Raw genomic sequence first — 22,084 nt, 5'->3', positions numbered from 1 at the left:
TCTGCAGTTCGTATCGCTTACGAACCAATCGTTGTTATCCACATCCTTCGAGGATTGTAAGTACATTAAATGTTTAGTAGACATATGCACCCTTTTTCTCATGAAGATTTTCAGTTTAAGGATCAATAAATTGATAATATTCTGTTATTATCAAGTGTCTTACTTTCCTGCCTAGTAATTTATCTTGCTATTAATTTTAGAAAAAATATGACTTTAGATCAATATATCTGTCTGGTATTAAATTCATATGAATCAAATTAACAAAATGCGGAAAAATAACAACACCAGAAACTTTTTTTATAAGATTATAAAAAAAAATTATAGTCAATTAGCATGGAATTGAACGTCTCTTTTTGATTTTAAAACTGTGAAGTAATAATTAAAAAAAAAAACTAGATATATTAATATTCTCAGCTGCGAGTCGTATATAACTTGAATATACCGAATACAAATTTACAAGAATACAAATATGTTCATTTATAAATATTTTACTGTAAATTCTGATTTAAAATCGAAAAAGCTATTGACTACGCAAAATGAGCATGGAACTATTTCCCTAATTTTTTTTTATAAGTGATCAGTCATATTAGTACGTTGTGTTAACCATTAAAGATAATATTGACGGCGGACTCAAGTCCACACAAAACACCATCGATCAATTAAAAATGTGACAAACATTTTACGAAATGAAGCAAAAAGGAAACAAACCATAATCGCTATAGTAAGGAATAAATGCCCCCCTATAAAAGTTTCCAGTATTCTCAACGTTCGGTGATGAAGCGTCCTGAAAGACAACGGAGATGAGAAGATGAGAATGATTTTCGATTAATTATACATTTTGCTATATTTTGCGATAAAGAGCGGGATAAATATAAAATGCAATATCTCTACTATTATATAAAAGTCACTTTATATATATATATATATATATATATATATATATATATATATATATATATATATATATATTTAACATGACTTGGAAAATTACATTGAGAGCATTGCCAGGACCGCTGCGAAAAAGGTAGGTTCTCTCTACTGTGCTAGAAAGCTACTAACGCTCAAAAGTATCCTGTACCTCTATAAGGCCACCATTCGCCCATGTATGGAGTATTGTTGTCATATTCGGGTGGTGTATCTGCTATTTGTCTCTCACTCCTGGACAAGGTTTAAAAGAGAGTCGCCAACCTGATCGATCCTGAATTGTCATCTAAGCTTCAGCCTCTGTCCAACCAGCGAAATGTAGCATTCCTCTGCATGTTCTCCAAGTATTTTAATAGGGAATGCTCTGACGAACTGCAAGCACTTGTACCCCCTCGACGTAAATACTCCCGACAAACCCGACAAGCAGCAAAATCCCACCCCTTCACAGTTGAGATCCCTAGATATGAGAGCCTTCTACTCCAGTAGTTTCTTCCCTAGAACCGCTGGACTTTAGAATTCCCTTCCGAGTTCGCGTTTCTCCAATAGTACTGACATGCAGAAGTTCAAGTGTAACGTGAACCGACATCTTTCTCCCCAACTCCCCACGTAGTACTCCAGTAGTTTATGTCCCTGATAGTAGCCCCCTACATCAATGTGGCAATGTGCCTTGTTTGGGGTGAAAATGTAATTTAAAAAAATATATACTTGTGTGTATGTGAGTTCTTTTCTTATAGATTTCGAAATGGCGTGGCCTACACTTTCCAAATTTCACACAAAGCTAATTTATATATCTGGCAGTGTTCTTTAATATGTTAAATAACAGAAATTCATCCGATAAGTGTTGAAAATCAGAAAAATCCAATTTTAAAATAGCTTTTCTCTCTCATGGGTATAAAAGAATACTTGTTACAGGGGAATATTATACGTTACACCGGAAAGGGGATAATAAGATTTAAGAAAATCATTTCTTCTTTAAAAAACAGAGTTATTATAATCTGGAGATGTAGCTTAGTGGAAGAATGATTCCCTGTACAAGCCTGTGTGTACCTCACGTTTTATTTTTTCAAATTTTTTTTAAAAATTGATTCTATGGTCATACATAATATAAATTAATAATAAAGCATGTGCTACGGACAGCTCACTTAATCGAAGCGAATAAAACGCTTTTAGTCGAATGGAAAATACTTGGGAAGGTTTAAAAGTCAAGTCCATTAACTTCACTTTTTTATTTATGCTTTGCAGAAAAACTTGAAATTATTCGATTTAAGGACCGTGAAAAATTATTGAATGTAAAAGTATAATTGTCTATAAGCTGTAAATATTTTGGAGTCTACGCTTTAAATAAAATGTAAACAAGAATCGCGATCCCCTCACAGTAGTAATACTAGAATTCATAACCCCTCACTCCTAATATATTAATTAATTAATAAATGAACCATGAGAAGAGTCGAAACGATATAAAGTAGTCCTGATACACCACAGTACACAAACTTACCGAAAATCGACGAAGCATAAGCTAGCATAAATAGCAGCTAAATTCAGGAAGGAACAACCTTCTCGTTACTTCTCAACACCATCTCAAACGCTACTGTTTAATACTAAATTAAACAACAAAAATAAGATGCCACTGAGTAAGGGGAATGCACTTTGCATCTTAATGAAACGATTAACCATAATAGTCTACGGGTCTAGCATGCTTATAATTGAAATGTTGATATATACCTACGAGAAGTATTAACGTAAAACAACGGTACATAACGAGAACCAACGATAATTAATCCCAAACGGTAACTAATTACTTTAACTAGAGGAGTTATAGGAACCGAATATTCTACCAATATAAACACATATATCTGTTTGCTTATAGATGGTCTGGAAAACCTATCCATGACGAATCGTATAAACTTATTAAATATATTTATATTCCAGTATTGAGGAAAAGATAAACAACTCAAATGAAAGAATGCCAACCATCTGCAATAAGTTTATATATATAGATATGAAAACTTTTGCATATGTAATTACTTTGGAAACGGAAAATCGTTAAGTTAAAATGAAAACTTGCTTCTACAATAGCTTGAACACACGGAATCGTACTTCCTCTCTTCCCTCAACACCACTTCCATCCCTAATCTCTTCCTTACAACACCTCCCTCCAAAACTTTCCACTGTCCACATTTACAAACTACACAACCCCTCCCTTTAAGAGCGCTAACCGCATCATACTGTTTTATAAAAAACGAATGTAACTTTGATTCTCATTTCAATTAAAGCCCTTTTTGTGGTCTGATGAGGTGGTCTCTTTGCATTGAGATTCCACTGAAACACGTATACACATATGTAACCAATAATGTTCGTATAATAAATAGACTATATATATATATATATATATATATATATATATATATATATATATATACTCAAAAACGATAAGATGCGGAAACACTCTCTAGAGCTCCTCCATCTATCATCTCATCAGAAGAAATCAATAGTTTAATTAAAAATAATATTTAATAATATTGATTAAAATAAAAGGCCTTGGGAAAAATTAAAGTGTTAAGACTGAATAAAATCAATAATTTAATTAAAAATTCGTTTAAAAACCGATTAATATGACACGATGTAGAAGGAAAAAAGTTCTTCAAAATGATTTAATGCCTTTATACAAGTACATAGATACATATAGAAGATGCTTCTAACGATACACGCAAGATATGCGTAAAGCAACAAGACGGAAATCATTATATAAATAAATGTATACATAACATGTTTATATTCGCTTTCCGTATTGCTTTATTTCTTATGTATTTAATCAGCATTGATGGTGAGTTATGTGTAGAGAGTTATACACCCGAACCAAAACCCCTTCAACGCAATTCTCTTGGAAAACTATGAATGAGTGATTTGAAAAAGAAAAGCTAAACATAAGTAACTTGGCAAAGTTAGAAGCCAGGAAATTGACAGGATGAATGCGTGTGAAGTCTGTGAAGTAAAAAACCTTGCAAAATAGATCGGTTGGTATAAGTAGGGGTGTGACTTGTCGAGCCAGTTTATAGTTTTTACAACATACGATCTTAATTCCTTTGCCACTTGGGTGTTGAGAAGATTTAAAGAATAGATGTGAGAACGCGCCACAAGTTTGCGAGAAGAAAAACAAAATCATTGAGGAATCTTCATATTAAAAGTGAAATAATTCTTCACGTGATTTTCATTTTTATATATATATATATATATATATATATATATATATATATATATATATATATATATATATATATATATAAGAGTGGATTCATCATAATAAAAACTGATAATCTATATATATAAAAGCGAAAATGTGTGTTATTGCGTGCATTCTTTTTGTATGGCCGGCAAAGGCATTTTTACGGGGTGCGCTCGGTGGGATCACTCATTCTTAAAACTTTTTATATACTGTCTAAATTACAATATCTACGAGTTACGAAGGGAGATCGCGTCTATCTTTAATTTGGCCGACTTTTACATACTATTTTCGAGATTTTTTTTCAATCGCCACGTCTTTGTTTCGCTTTTCAGTATAAAAAAACGGAACTGAATATCAGCTCGTTGGCACTCTTGGTAGGGGCGTCCTGAAAAGCAATAAGGTATGATCAATGCGGGGAAAACCACTTATATCAGACAATTGCTATTTATTGGGACACGAGAGAGCTGTTTCCCCTTCCCCAACATCTTGGGGAAACAAACGGCCTAAGTTGTGGAAAGAAAAAAAAACTGCCCCGCAGCAAAACTTAACTGCGGGATATTTTTTACCTCATTATCCCTCCAAAACTTCCACTGTCCACATCATTGCTCACTTGTCAATTAACTTTTTATTGTTAAATTAAAACACTTTACTGTTACTCTGCCGTCGTGGGTGAGCGGGTAACATGTCAGGATGTTTTTCCACTTTCGCCTCAAGGTTCCTACCTACCTACTTAGCAAAACTTTCGTTTCCTTGTGTCACACGGGGACGCCAGGCAGTTTTATCTTTCTTCCTGTTTTTCTGATTTTTTAAAGAAGTTTAACATCGTTTTTTTTTTTGTTGTGACCCCCATCACACAAACAACTCCGAACACCCGGGCAACGTCGGGCACCTCCGCTAGTAATCATATAAAAAATTAATAATAATATAAATAATAATGAAAAATAATAATATAAATAATAATGAAAATAATAATTGAAAAAATAATGAGAGGGATTTAATTCAGAGTGAGTGGGGAAACGATAGAATGAATAACAATAATGAATAACAATAATGAATAATGAATACAAATGAATAAAAATGAATAAAAACGAATGACAATAACGAAAACGGCTGAAATATTATGGAAAATGCTCGAATGCGGAGATTATTACACATGAGCTTCAGGTGCAAGCTTATGTATAGAAATTGTTGCATATGTAAAATATAAAGAAACACCACATGGCATCATGAAAACTGAAACTGTATAATTACAAGTTAACGCCCTTCCGCAACCCCTTCCAAAATATTTTAGAGTCGCTATTAACTGGCACGACACCACATAATCGAGAAGGCTCAAGAAGAATGGAAAGACCAAAGAGAGAAAGAATAATCCAGACTTCCACTAGATGAATGCAAAGAGGACTGTAACTTTGAGGAGTCTTATTTATATCGAAATTCTTGTGAAGACCAACGGTCGTTACCAATGAAAAATCAATAATAAATTGTGACAGTGCAAATTAATTTGCAAAGATTATCGAAAAAGTTGGTGAGCACTAGAAACCTGAGGAATCTTGTTGTCACTCAGACTCCACAGTCTGTTCACAGAGATAAATCTTTGATGGCTTGAGTAAAAACTTCTATTGAATAATAATAATAATGCTCAGCATCAATATAAAAAATAGATACACGACAAGGTCACTTAGGTCCTACACTGAAATATATGCAAACTGTATCAATTGGATCACAATGAAAACTGTTATCAGCATAAACCAGAAGTAGTGCATGAAAAAGCAATGTCAAACTTCTTTGAGACATGTGCATTTTTTTTAAAAACAAAATCAAGACAACTTGCTAAATCAGTTTCATAGCCTGCTCTTTCAATGTTGGTTGTTGGTTGTTTTTGTTTTACGGCATATCAACCCTTTTCAGGTTATTTAATGCCGAATCCAAATATTTTGAAGAACATTTTTTTAATAGAATATATTTGTTGTTTTCAAGTCGGTTTATTTAACCCATAGTTGGGACCCTAACAGGTAATACCGCTCCGGGCCAGAGTGGACCTGGGAGTAATGGCAATAAAAGGGTGGCTCCACACTTCCCAAAGCCCGCAAGCTGTGGCCTCACCACTGGATATAGTTTAAGGTTATATCCAGAACCTGCTCTTTCGATACCAGATTATAAGAGAAAGAACATGAAAAATAAATAAAAATATCTGAAATGGAAATTAAACTCTGCAAATGTATAAAGTAAAATTTAATTTTATTGTAACTGCAACGCTTGGAACAATAACGAAAAACAAAGCATCATAAATGACTTAAACATATTGACGAGACAATTTCTTCCCAACTTTGCAAACTGCTTGCACGAGTGAAGACAGAGACGACTACGGCAGACGCGTATCGTCGACGACAATGAATGGAACCACCGACCACCACCGGCGTGGTGTGCCAGCCGATCAACTGTCCCTCCACCTGACACGCAACGCATTATATACCTCTCTGCGGAAGACTCCGACCACAGAGCAACCGACGCCGCCAAAGACACGCCTCCCGCCTATGCCACACCCCCCGTGTCTCCTTACAGAGTTAGACAAGAATACAACTCAACAGGCTTCTTTTCCTGCCGATCCTTCCAAACCGTTACTTAGGCTGTGATTTGGCTAGATAGTTAGAATCTATTTGATCCGTTCGTGCGCATCATTAATTAATCGTTAGTTTACGAGACATTTGGTTATGTACCACTAGTTTTTGGTGGCAGCCACCGACCACCACCGAGGGGCACAACAGGTGCTCAACATAGAACAACAGGTGCCTAGACACCCAAACAGCGGTCGACATATCGGGGGAGGGGGCAGCCTACCAGCAATTCATTGGGTTTGGAGTACTCCTTCATACGTACCAGCGGACCGACGACTAGAGGAAGACTTTCGGGCGTCTTCATCGTGGCCGAAATAACTGATAATCGGGCAACCAATTACCACGCATATAAGCGTCGTAGCACTTAAGCGTTCCCATCATCACCGGAACAGAAAAGACACCGAGATCTCGACCGGAAAAGGCCTAGGGCCCTGAGAACAGAATCGTCATGTGAAACAAGCACTTGTAAGCACTATAGAAACATTCCTCTTCTGAGGCATATTTTTGTAGTGCTTATACATCGGCTCTTAGTAAAAGGTTACCTACTGCCGTATTGACCAAAGAGAAAGGCCGTCGCGCCAACGACAGCTATGTCGAGGACATACGTAGACGCTCCACGAACTGCGACCAAATCTGGCCATCGGGACCGAAGTAAAGCATGAAACTAATAGCCCTTGCGGCGGTGAAAACTGGACCGACTTATTTCTGACAAAGGGAAAAGAAAAAGCTGTATTCTCGGTATGCATTATTTTTGCATGGGCTGTCGCCTAAGTTGTTGAAAAGTTTGGCCATGCCGCCAATAAGAGTTAAGTTAAACGTTTTAACTGCGCTGACTTTATCCGCCTGATGATTAGGGATCCGAACTTTGGGTTAACCACTATAGAGGACATCCTATCAGCAGTACTGGGACTGCTGTATTGCCATTTGGTAAATGGATTTTGGACCATGCAGGAGTGGTTACACGCCGACGAAGCTCCACGACACTTCCCGAAGATAGAGTTTACCCAGAACACGAGCATACTGATTGTTTGGTGGTCTACAACCGGTCTCATCTATTCCAGATTTTTTTTTACTGCAAACGAAACCATTTCGGCGGAGAAGTACTGTCAACAAATGAATGAAATGCATCAGCATTAATCAACGGCCCAATTTTTCTCCACGACAAACCCCAATCGCACTTTGCTAAACCAAACCCTACAGATGTTGAACGAATTGGTCTACGAAACCCTGCCTCATCTGCAATAAACTCCAGACCTCTCACCTACAGACTACCAATTTTCAAGCATTTTTAAGCATTTCGGCAACTTTCTGCGTGAGAAATGTTTCAAAAACCTAAGCAATATCAAAAACGCTTTCAGTGACTTCATCGTCAGAAGAACGCAAGAGTTTTACGTTACTGGCATAAATACACTTTTTTTGCTGGAAAATGTGTGTTGCTATTGATGGTGTCAAGATGTGTTCATCTGATTTTAAAATTTAAAAATCGCAAAAATTTTCTTATCAACCTAATCCGTTTCTAACGAGCTTCTTCACTTACATTTTTTATCAGCAATGCTTCAAGCGAACTATATTTTCAATTCACTGACCGGCATAGCAGCCAAATAGCGTAACTGTGAGAAGCGCCAACTGCCGTTTGGGCGGTTGAGTTTCGATCTTGGCTTTTCTAGCTTCACTGATGAGTTGTGATACAGCGAAACAGAATTGTATGTGAATGACCATATATATATATATATATATATATATATATATATATATATATATATATATATATATATATATATACTGTTTTAATAAAAACCAAGGCTTCAAAGAATGGGTTGATAGCAACAAATGGTATTTACATCATTAGGTACAATTGTTTCAAGACTATTCGGACAATGTCGTTCGGCAATTTTCACAAGAACAGCTTTTTGTCAAACTTATTGACTAAAAAAACACTTTAATAACAGTAAAACATTATGGAAAACATTTCCCTTATAAGGAAAACAAAACAAACGAAACTATTTTACCTCTATCGCATCTTTGCAAAGTATTTAAGTATATATATTAAAAAGGAGACATCGTATTGTAAGTATTAGATGTGTAAAAAGATGAAGTGTTTAATATTCTAGAGCTCATAAGAAAATGAATTTTCATAATTAGTCAAGCCATGATTCATTTTAAAAATGAAGATATTTGCGCTGCATCTAAAATAGCAGCAGCTAACCATACGCCCGGAATTAACACGTGTGATATATTATTTCCTCATAAATATAAAGTTAATATCCTATCTAATATTCATTTATTTGTTTGTTCGGTTCGTTTTATGATATATCAAATTCTAAAACTTATTTAATGGACAGGCAATAAATTAAGAGAATGGCTTATGTGTTTCGGTTTAGATGTTTGCAGCAATACGAACTTGAAGTGACGTCACCCACAAAGTGAAGTTTACTTTGGGGTAACTGTAAACTTTGTTTGCAGTTACCCAAAAGGTGCTGAGTTCAATCCTGATTGAAGGCAGTGAAAAAAGTAACATTAAAAACAGAGAATCAGCAACTATGTCCCAAAGCCTAGCTGGAGTCCGAACACAGTACCCCCGTAATAATAATAAAGGGTTGGGTTCGAGACTCCTAACAAACGGTTCCCCAGTTCGATACAAAACACCTGACGAAGGCCGGAGGGCAAAACGGCCGAAACGTTGTGACAATAACAACCAAGATGAGGAAGTCAGTCCGACAATCTCAATCAACAAGATGAGTATAACAAGAATTGTAACAAGCTCTAATTTGGCGCTGTTTTCTTACAATCGAAAACGTGCAAGAAACCATGGTTGTGGCATATTAAAAATACGTCGTTCATTTTAAATGCGATAAAGCTCTGCCCATTTTAATAAACCTTTCTCCTCCCCCCTTTTTTTTTTGCTGCAAAAAGGAGCGCATTTGTCCCCCCCCCTTCCACACACACACAAAAAATACAAACGAGATCAATGCTAAAAGTATATATTTTCTTCACCTTTTAGTGAAAAAGATATGAACGGCCCTTGTATATACTTTTTAAATCGGATCACATAATATTTAGTTTTTACTCGAAAGTTTTTTCTTTTATTTTTTATTTTTATATTTTTTGTATATAAACGTATAATTGAAAAAGAAACTGCGCCTAAAGAAATCTTGTTTATTTATAATTAGAGATCAGAACATTGTCACTTGTACTATATATATATATATATATATATATATATATATATATATATATATATATATAAAGCTAAATGTCTGTGCGTGTATGCGTGTGTGTGTCCGGTCACAAATAGGCTCCTATATGGTGGACTATTTTAAAAAACTGATTACATATAATGATAGAATATGTATCGAGACACATGAATGGGTATGTTTGATCTCGCAGAACGGTGGTTCATTAAAGTTGTGGGGTCTGTGTTCGCGCCTGGTCCACAGAGTATGGAAATAAAAAAACAATTAAAATAAAAAAAACGTTTACAAGTGTTTTTGATATAGATGTACATAAGAATACTTTGACAAGTATGTTTTAACTTAAATAGGGATAGTATAATAAAATTGTGGGGTCTGCGTTCGCACCTGGCCTCCATAGAGTGAAAATAGGCACAAACTTTAATAAAGACTTTTCATATCTATCTGCGTAAGGATACTTTGATAATTATGTTTCAGTTTGAAGAAATATGGTATAATAAAATTATGGGGTGTTCGTTAGCGGCTGACCTCCATAGAATGGAAATATGTCACAAAGTTTAACAAGATTTTTTAATATAGATCCACAGACTATTGTGATAAGTGTTTCAGTGAGAACAGGTATGGTATAATAAATGATGGTGTTTATCTATTTTCTTTTTACTTTCATCATATTTTACTTTGGTTTTTATACCCCCAAATTCGAAGGTATCTCTTTACAACTCTTCCTTTTCATAATGTATCATACTTTCATAAATCAGAGTCCATTTTCTGTAGGCTGTTTTTGAACCCAGTCAACGACTGGTAATTTTGCTAGTATATATATATATATATATATATATATATATATATATATATATATATATATACATATCATTCAACCACAGTAGTGGTTGAATATATGCATAAGTCCGAAATTGTATGAATCGAGACACATTCAAACCCCCATCACTAATTCCATTCTCAACCGAATTTTAAACAGGTTATATAGTTGGATAGAACACCTCATTTGCTACATTTTGAAAAAATATTTTTCGAAAATTGGTTCAGTAGAAAAAAGTTACAACAAAATATGTGGGTTCACAAACAGGAGAGTAAGTACATAAGTGACTAACGCTTTTTTTTATTTTGCATAACTTTTTTTGTATATAAATATTTTTTATTGCGATTTTGCCAATATGACATGTTAGTGTAACGGTTAGAGTACCGGGGGTTGGTGGAAAGATTTTAGATTCAATCCCGTGTATCGTTTTTTTTATAATTAAAAAACCGAACTTTTTTTAATAACTAATTTTTTTTTAACTCTCCTTATGATTTTATAGCAAAAAATGGTGAATTTATCGATTAAAAATATTAGTGAATTCTATGATATTCATATTCTTTGAATGAACTCAAATTTTTAGTTATCACATTTGATGAAAAATGTAGTCCCATTTTGGCAATGCGTCTGACCAATGATGCTCTTGAACCCGCGACCAGCACTGCGATGTCATCAGCATCAGCCTGGGCATAAATATTCCTATTTTTAAACTCCTTTAAAAGAGGATTCAGCATACAGTTCCATAGTAAAGGTGATAAAATCCCACTTTGGGGGTTTCATTTAACTACTTCCCTTTTAACAGTTGCCCTCAGTAGTTCTACTGGAACTGTTGTGTGCCTCACCATATACTCAATCCATCGGATGAGTACTGGTGGCACATTGAGTTCTCGTAGCGACTTGAACATACTACTGAAGGGTATGTTGTCAAAAGCTCCAACGATATCTAAAAAGACACCGAGTGCCATCTTCTTTTTTGTTAGTTTACGCTCTATACAGATCACGAATTCATGAACCGCAGTCTCGGTAGAGACCCTGGCTCGGAACTACTGTGATTGAATGATAAATATTGCATAAATGTGTGTTTGAGAGCTAATTTTTTTTGACAATCATTAATAAATATTATAAATTTATATATTAATACAATAGCAATGCCTGGATAAATCATGGATTATATGGAAAAATGCGCGCATGAAAAGTAATATTCTTAAGATTTTATTAAACCTGGAAAAGTAAAGAACAAGAAATTCAACCTGGAAAAGTAAAGAACAAGATATTCTAGTAAAGTAAAAAATAAGAATTTTTTAGACTTAAAATATTGCAGCTAAAAATAAAATTTGAATATTGATAAATATTTTATTTATTATTTGCATATGTTGTTGTTTATTGTTGAGTTAGAAAGAATTAAATGATCCTAATTATGATATAATAAAATTAATAATTTTTATGTAAATTATAAAATTATTAATTCCATCTACTAACTAACTAATGAATTAATTTTATTCGAACAATTTTCACTACATAAATATATGCAAATAATAGGGGGAAAATAAGTTCAATCCAGCGACTGACACCCTTTCTAACTCAACAATAAAGAGTTTGGTTTTAGATGCATTAAAAATAACCAGCTATGATTCCCCCCCCCACTGAACCACTCGTTCGAGATCAGAGGAGAGAGAATCAGAGAGAGCTTTGTCATTTACAGCCTTTGATGTGTTGGCGTAGATGGTGGTGTAATCAGCATAGATGTCAACGAATGATTTAAGTATGTGTTTAGGGAGATCATTGATGTAGATCAGGAAGAGAGTTGGGCCCAGGATGGACCCTTGAGAGACTCCACCATTAATATTGCAGGCCTCTGACTTTTTCCCATCAAACACTACTCTTATGAGCCTATCAGAGAGAAATGATTTAATGATAGAGAGAATATTTCCAGTTATACCGTAGCTGGGGATCTTGCGAAGTAGGCCTTTATACCATACCTTGTCGAAGGCCTTTGATATGTCAAGAGCAATTGCCCTGGAAAGGAAGCCTTTGTCAAGAGATTCACTAATCCTATAAGATATAAGCGTTAGCGCATCTGCGGTAGATCTTGCAGAACGGAAACCATATTGCGTGTCACTAAGAAGGTTATTTCTTCTGAGGTGGTTGAATATTTCTCTATTTAATATGGATTCCAGCAATTTACTCATGACACACAGGAGACTTATTGGTCTGTACTGAGAGGAAGATGACTTATCACCTGAGTTCTTAAATACAGGATATACTGATGAGGTTTTCCAGGGTGTTGGAAAGCACTTCTCCTTAAGGCAACGCTTAAACAGTTTCGTAACTATGGGAGCAAGTTCTGGTTGAAGCTTTTTTAACACTATAATTGGGATGCCGTCAGGGCCAGTAGCTTTATTGGAATCAATGTTCTTGATTAGCTTGGCGACCTCATGCACAGATATTTGTATGCTACCTAGCGTGTTCTGTGTTATAGGAGGAAATATGAGTTGATGGCCTTTGTCGCATAGGGTAGAATTAGCTGCAAAGTTCTTGATTAGCTACTTTGGCTTTAGCAGACTGGGCATATAGCTCTCTTGCATTTTTTATTAGTCTTTTACAGTGGTTACTGGCGTTCCTGAAAGCAGCTTTAGTCTCAGTGCATCTATTACGTTGGTAGCTATGAAAAAAGTGATTTCTGTGCGCGATGGCAGCAGCACATTCTTGGGAGAACCATGGCTGGCTGTTAGGTTTTTGTTGGAATTTTTTGGATGGTATGAATCAGTCTATGCCTACAATTAACCATTCGGTCAGATCTGATACTATAGAGGACACATACTTTTTACACATGGAATGCAAAGGTAGATCAGATATAAATGTACGGAAGCTGTCCCAGTCAGTCATAGAGTATCAGTATACAGTATGGTGGAGGGGTACGTTTCGGGACTTATTACACTTCATGTTTATCTTAACTGATACGACGGAGTGGTCGGAGGATCCTAGAGGAGAAAGAACGGAACATGAACATAGCTCAGGGGAAGTGGAGGGAAAAAGGTCTAGGAGGCTTGCATATTTACCTGTAGTATCGGGTACAGGAGTGGGCTCGCGAACAATCTGAGTGAGGTCATAAGCAATGGAAAAATCATGTCAGAAAGGGTTGAAAACTCTTTATGCCAGACATTTCGAAGCTTAATGTTTTTCATCAGAAAAAGAGGGGATGTATATATATATGTATATATATATATATATATATATATATATAATTATTTTCTACTATAATAATTAATTTTTCTCAATATTATTTAATTTTTGTTATATTCTTGAAACGCTGTTGACCCAAATGAATTGTAATATTTTTTAAAGATGCGAATCTCTTTAGACTATCATGCTTCAGTTTCATTTACAGTACATTTGATCATATTGTAAACTATACAGTGAAGTCACGTGAAAATATTTTAGTCGATTATGATAGACAATCGGTCAACATGTATATTTTAGAAAGAGATTCACCACATGCTTTTTCGTTTTAAGAAAATAAATTAATATTATATATATATATATATATATATATATATATATATATATATATATATATATATATATATATATATATATACAGTGATTATCATATTTATTGGCACGGTAAAATAAAAGTTGAATTTTGTCTAATAAATTCTAAAAAAGGGATTAAATTAAAGAAAATAACAAAGTATATTATGTATTTTTAACTGGCCTTTCCGATGCAGCAATCGGATTTTAGAAAAAATAAATAACAAAGGAACAACAAACATAATTGCAAAAAACCCTTGTTCAAAATTATTGGCACGGCTTTGTTTTTCTTTTAGTATCAGTATAATATCAATCAATTTCCGGTTTACGTGCTTTCTGAACTTTTTTATAGCCATATTATGCTTGTTTAACGCTAATTCAGTGAATAATTTTTTTCAGATAATTTTTAGATAGCGATTTATTTAAACTATTATAAGTGACTAAATTATAATTTTCAATCGCCATGGTTAAAACTAAGGAACACAGCGAAGACGTCAGGAAGCTTGTTGTAGCATGCCATACCAATGGGGAGGGCTATGATAAGATTTCAAAGAAGTTAAACCTTCCCAAATCCACTGTTAGAGCCATAATAAACAAGTTCAAATCGCAAGGCCACGTTATGAGTTTAGAGGGTAGAGGGAGAAAAAGGATTCTTTCCCCAAGAGATGAACGGAAAATTGTTCGACAAGTAAAACAAAACCCAAGGATCTCTGTTGGGGAGATTGTTGATGAACAGAGCACCTCTGGAGTGAATGTATCTCGACATACAGTTGGTAGAGTTTTGAAGAGAGCTGGTTTAAAAGCATGTCGTCCGAGAAAGACTCCCTTATTGAAGCCTATGCACCTGAAAGCAAGGCTAGCCTTTGCAAAACGTCATATTGATAAAGATGTTGCATTCTGGAAACGTGTTCTATGGACTGACGAAACGAAAATAGAGTTATTTGGCCATAATAAAGTGTCTTATATTTACAGAAAATCTGGCGAAGCTTTCCTGCCTAAGAACACCATACCCACAGTGAAGCACGGTGGAGGCAGTTTGATGTTTTGGGGATCCTTTGCTGCCTCTGGACCAGGGCGACTTGTTAAGGTCACAGGTAGCATAAAAAAGGAAGATTATGTTAAAATATTGGATGAAAACCTGAAAGACTCTGCTAAAGAGCTCTCACTTGGTCGTCGTTGGTGGTTCATGCAAGATAATGACCCAAAGCATTCGGCTAAACTGACTAAGAAATGGCTTGAGGACAATCATATTAATGTTTTGGAGTGGCCATCACAAAGCCCAGACCTTAATCCAATTGAAAATTTATGGAGAACATTAAAATTGAGGGTAATGCAAAGGAAGCCTAAGAATCTTATTCAATTGGAGGATTATTGTCAGGAAGAGTGGGCTAAAATTACTACTGAAGAGTGCAACAACTTGGTTGTAAACTATGAAAAGCGACTGAGGAAGGTAATCAAGGCCAAAGGCTATACAATTGATTATTAAATAAATCGTGCCCAATAATTTTGAACGAGGGTTTTTTGCAATTATGTTTGTTGTTCCTTTGTTATTTATTTTTTCTAAAATCCGATTGCTGCATCGGAAAGGCCAGTTAAAAATACATAATATACTTTGTTATTTTCTTTAATTTAATCCCTTTTTTAGAATTTATTAGACAAAATTTAACTTTTATTTTACCGTGCCAATAAATATGATCATCACTGTATATATATATATATATATAATATTAAGTTATTTTCTTAAAACGAAAAAAATATGGAAAAACAGAAAACGCAAACGAAACATAGGGGAATTCCTCAGCGATAACAACATAAGATATTAGTTTCCGAAAATTTGACATGCTTCCATAGGGAATCCTGACGGAGGATTCTCATAATCTAAGCAAAAAAAAAAAAAAAGTGCGTATATTTTTCGAATGTTTGGCGATAAAATGAAAGATAAAAATGTCTGTAGGAAATTGATATGATAACAAATGGGATCCTGTTTTATGAAATCCTGGAATTAAATATCGATTTACGAAGAGAAAAATTAATTATATTTACTTTAAATACATTAAGACAAATGGCCATTAAATGGAATTGGGAAAAGAAATTAAGACTTTTTCTTTCTAAAAACCCGGATAGTCTCACCTCTTACATGAGTTAATTCGGTTTTTTTTATAGTCTTCGTTCAACGCATGTTACAGCCTGCGCCATGTGCTTGCAATAAACTTGCAATCGTCAGAGATTATCGGAGGTGTGCATGGGGGTCTATCCTTAGACTGTTATTATTATGTAGTTCAATAGAATTTGCTAAAATACACGTGTCACGACACAATAAGAAAATCACCACCCCCTCACCTTGGTTAGCAAGCATGTGGTGAATCTCTTTCTAAAATATACATGTTGACCGATTGTCTATCATAATCGACTAAAATATTTTCACGTGACTTCACTGTATAGTTTACAATATGATCAAATGTACTGTAAATGAAACTGAAGCATGATAGTCTAAAGAGATTCGCATCTTTAAAAAATATTACAATTCATTTGGGTCAACAGCGTTTCAAGAATATAACAAAAATTAAATAATATTGAGAAAAATTAATTAAATAACTTATTAAGAAACGACCATGAAAATAGAAGAGAATTTCATTGTATATACTGCTGGCTCTTGGCAAGCCAATAGTAAAGCTGAACGCTTTTCCATTAATAGCGGCGATCTAGAAAAAGATGCGTGTTGCAAAGCCTATCACCCCACTTGTCACAATGATGATCGGTTGAAGCATAAATCTGGCAGAAAGTAAATGATATTTTCATTGTTTGTGGTTCGCTGGCGTTGCTGCTGCATTGCTAGGGTTTATTGTCGACTTTGTCAGTGACGAGGGCACAAATGTGTCAACACAATCCATTTAGACTAAAATGCATGCAACCTAACGCGGTTGAAATGTACAATTAATAAAAGTAAAACAATATTTTATAACTAGCTGTACCCGGCCACGCGTTGCTGTGGCTCAGTTTGTTAAAATGGAACACATGTGAAAGTAGAGAAAAGTTTGATTCTTTTTTTCAAGAGAATGTACAAATTATTTATTTTTTTTAACAGATGTTAAGAAAATAAACAGAAAAATACTTCCATCATTAATTATGCCAAAAAATAAATAAAATGTTGATTTAGTGTTTCAATATGCTTATAAATTACGATAAAACTTGCTGAGTATGCACTGTTTTACGGTTGTTGTAAAAATGGAACGGAAACTTAAATTTCGCTTCATTTTAATCTTTCTTAATTTTTTAATTGTCCCCCCCCCAACGAATATAATCAAAACAGTAACATTCAACAATTGTACTTTATGTATATAAAACACAAAATGGGTGTTTGTATTACTGTACACATAGATTCGAAAAAGTTGTGAAAAAAAAAAACAAATATATAGCAAATAAATGTTATCAAAGCCAAGATAAGTTACTTTTGTGCCAAACTGGATATATATATTTTTCGTGTTTTTATTCAATGTAACATATTTATTCAGCTCGAAAACCATACAGTGTTTACCGATGTATTCGAAAATTCAAGATGGCGTCTCACACCCTCTTTAACACCGTAAGTATGGAAAAAGGTGTTATAAATGAAAAACTATACAAAATTTATAACATCTTTTCCCACACTTACCGTGTTAAAGAGAGAATCAGACCCCATCTTGAATGTTCCAATACATCGGTAAACACTGTATGGTTTTCGAGCTGAATAAACATGTTACATTGAATAAAAACACGAAAAATATATCCAGTTTAGTAGAAAAGTAACTTATCTTGCCTGTGATAACATTTATTTGCTATATATTTCTTTTTGGACAACTTTTTCGAATCTATGTGTAGAGTAATACAAACCCCACAAAATATTTATTAAACAAAGAAATTTAAAAAAAGAAAAGTTTATAACGAAAGGGAAATAATCGCTAGATTTTTAACTAATCGTCTGAAATTTTCCAAAATCGTTAATTCTTCCCCCCAAAAAACTCCATAATGTTCCGTGTTTTCTCACTATGGGTTTGTATTACTGTACACGTACATTCTAAGAATTTGTCAAAAAACAAATATATAACAAGTAAATGTTATCAAAGGCATCAGCTCGAAAACAATCAAGATGTAGTCTGATTCTCTCTTTAACACGATAAGTTTGGGAAAAGATGTTATAAATAAAAAACCTAATAAAATACTGTTAAAAACTCGCTCAGTACATGTTATTTCGAATACATCGGTAAACACTGTATGGTTTTCGAGCTGAATAAATATGTTACATTGAATAAAAACACGAAAAATATATCCAGTTTGGCCGAGAAGTAACTTATCTTGGCTTTATGTGTACAGTAATACAAACCCCCTTCGGATGTTGGAATGCCCCCCCCCTAAAATGTACTTGGAAAAATCGATTTTATAGTGAGATTTAAGAATGGTTAGTCGAAAAAAAGGGTGAAAAACAAAACAAATAAGCAATAAATAATTATTATCAAAGGCAATAAATGCTACTTTTTTTTTACTTACATGAATCAGTTTACTTTATGTTTGAAAGTATTTTCAATTGGTTTCTTTAATTTTTTAATATTTTAATAAAATTAAAAACTAAAAAGAACACAAAGGGAAGTCCATGTACGTGAATGTCGGCTGGTAAGTGGTACGGTGAAAAAGTAAAGGAACGTGGCACAAATAGAGTTGGATACACAAGTAAAGGGCACAAATAGAGTTGGATACACAAGTAATAGTCGTAGAGTGATAGAGTGTAATTAAAACCTGGAATATCTGGTTGTTCCGTTTCGTTTTAACAATGGAAAGAGCAGAAAATGGAAAGAAAAGAAAGAAAGAAAGAAAGAAGGAAAGAGCGAAAGGAAAGATAAACATAGGGAAGTACCCCTACCACCATCACCCATAAAGCAAAAAGACAACGAAAGGTAAGAAAGAAAGAAAGAAAGAAAGAAAGAAGAAAAGCACGTAAGGAAAGAGCGAAACGGAAGTTGTGTTTGTGCAAGTAAGTAAGTTTGGTGCGTTTCACGTAAATGTCAATTCAGGTTTTCATTAAACTCTAACCACGCGGGTTATAACGAAATCGAAGTAATGTAATTGTGAATTCAATTCCAGGTAACGGATTGTGTTCTGTTTGAATCTAATTTTATTATAATAAATGCTTTATAAATTGTGTTTATGTTTTATGCTAACCAATGGCAAAGTAAGCGTGGTTCGTTTCAGCGTAAGTCCAGTCCAGTTTTTAGATAAATTCTAACCGGTGTTCGGTTTTAAATGTCTCCTGTGAACGGCCAGGAACGGTGTAAGTGAGTGGCGGTGGAAGGATGAATTTTGTAGAGAGAGTTTACTTTACTACCTCCATTAAATATAACCGATTTTTACAGTGGACTCTCACCAGACAGAATATAAGAAACTCCGAGCAGCGAGGTTCTGGATATGTAATAAGCCTATAACATACGGCAGATGTCGTGATTCAGTTTGTGAACGATACGGCTGCACCAAATGTAAGCAGGTGCAGTCCTATAAAGGTCGAAGTCGGAGGGGAAAAATGAGTTCATTTTATTTATATAGAGACAAACTACCAGTTTATCCATTTAAGAAAAAAGTTGTTGATTTGAATAAACACAGAAAACACAATTTATTAATAAGTGAGCATTAATCAATGCAAAAACTCAAGAATCTTATTAGGCTGAATAGATTATCAGCTGAATGAACGATTGAATATAAGTGCAGTAAATACATTGCGTGAGATGTGGGGTGCCTTAAATAAGTTTCCTGAGATTTTTTCTTATGGCACTTTTATTTATAGTACACACATGAAACTCTGGTCTCATTCAAAGTAATATTTTCCGGTTGCAACTTGTGAATTTTAATGTTTATGCATTCTGGAAGTTGACGGTTTAATCCGCCGCGCGGGCGACCGTCAAACATAAAATTGCAAATTACTTGGGACTTCTACCAAGTCATGACTTGCGGAACGAGAGCATGCTACGCCTTGCGGATAAAGGGTTATGCTGAAAATTCCGTGCAGATTCCCGTGTTTGACAAAAAGATTCCCGAGTTCGGCAAGGTGTACTTGAAGAAGGTTGAAGGTTATATCGATCGAAACGTTGTGCAAAGAATGCTCAAAATGAAAAGTCTAAATAATACTTATAATCAATCCTTATCTAATACGAATAAAAAAAATTCTTACTTTCACAAATGATTCCTGGCCGTTTGAAAACTTGCGGTGATCTGTCATCATACTGACTTTTGCAGGAACACATGTAACTGCCAGGGTAATTGATGCACCACGCCCTTGACGAGCAATCGTGGAGATGAGGGTAATCGCATTCATTGATATCTGAAAATAAAAATAGTTTGATGCGAAGTTTAGTTTCAAATGAATTGAAACTCTAGAAACACCACCTCAATCAGAAAGGAGATGTGAAATCTATAAATGTAAGAAATGAATATACGATGGCATGAATAAGTAATAAAGCAATCATTAATGTTTATTCTTATCATATAATAAACATTTTAGATTGCAATATTTTAACAAGGGATAAGAGTTATTTAGTTTTAGTAGTGTTTTCCAAGCTTCTTAGTTCCATGTGTGTTTAGATACAGTGTCGCCTGGAATAAACAACTTTTCTGTTCTTTTGTTGATGTTGTTCACGAATCATAAACTATATATATATATATATATATATATAGAGAGAGAGAGAGAGAGAGAGCTTAATATCCTGCATAGTGCAGCGAGTAATGAAAAATTGAGATTACATAAAAACAGAACTTTCTTTTTTAAAGAGGGAGTTAGTAATGCGTTAGAAACACAAACGTAACACTATTTTACATCTATTTTTGTTTCTTTGAAGGCCCCAGGCAACGCCAGGTAGCTCTGCTAGTTTAATCAATTTATATAGAATTTCGGTAACATATGCAAATCAGGATACGAATTTTAAGTAGAACATAAACGACTTCATGAGTATATATATATATATATATATATAAAATCAATAAGTAAAATTAGGTTTACAAGCTAAAAGTTTCTGTAAACTTAAAGCGATTATACATATTAATATTTATATAGTAACCAAAACAATTTAAAAGTTAAATACAATCATAATAGAGAAATTCCCTTAATCCGCAGGGAAATATTGAATACAAACCTTCAATGAAAAAGTTTTTCTTCATCGGAAGTCCAATGCGTAATTTACTGTTCCCAACTTCGCCATTTGTTCTAAAATTAAAAACAAGAAAATATTAGGATTATAATAAAACCAAAACATACGTTCCAAGAAAATAGACATAAATGCCGTTACCATTTTGCATCATATTTATGTTTCCAAGTAAAATTTAACATCAAGATCTAGTGCAATTATGACTTCATTTTCTATCGTGTTTCGTAAAAGGTGTTATTGCTGTGTAATATCGGCACAATCAACCATTCAAAAATTCAAATATTTCGTACATGTTCCAAATTTGATTTGTAATCAATAGGCATCGAACAAAATACGCTCCGAATTTCTTTATTTTCTGAAGGTTTCGTAACTTCGGCCTTAAATGTAAAAAATTGAAAAATTAAAATCATGGAATAAATGTTTTCATCAAAATTAAATTAAGGATTCTATGAACAAGATTTAGTTGCACCATATGCCAATTTAAAGTTTAGTAAAAGGACATAAATTAGTTCAAAACAATTCTGTCCGGAGAATAAAGTTTCACTCACACACACACACACACACACACACACACACACGTGCGAGCACACACACACGTACGAGCACACAACACACACACA

At 34.2% G+C, this 22,084-nt stretch overlaps 1 protein-coding gene across 3 annotated transcripts in view; it reads right to left on the bottom strand.

Moving 5' to 3' along the window:
* The window catches only part of LOC145246568 (uncharacterized), an 896,698-nt gene that overhangs the window by 46,101 nt on the left and 828,513 nt on the right, over positions 1-22,084 (bottom strand). For all 3 annotated transcript variants that reach the window (XM_080108171.1, XM_080108172.1, XM_080108173.1), the window contains 2 exons: positions 21,453-21,523; positions 20,495-20,644 (listed from right to left, as the gene is read on the bottom strand). In XM_080108171.1, the coding sequence (XP_079964297.1) occupies positions 20,495-20,644; positions 21,453-21,523 (221 nt within the window). The remainder of the gene's footprint in view (positions 1-20,494; positions 20,645-21,452; positions 21,524-22,084) is intronic.

Source organism: Euprymna scolopes, chromosome 24, assembly GCF_053919585.1.
Source record: "Euprymna scolopes isolate OS-2025 chromosome 24, ASM5391958v1, whole genome shotgun sequence".
Lineage (NCBI taxonomy): Eukaryota > Metazoa > Mollusca > Cephalopoda > Sepiida > Sepiolidae > Euprymna > Euprymna scolopes.
Note: the sequence above shows the minus strand (reverse complement) of the source record. Positions and strands in the feature narration are given on the sequence as shown.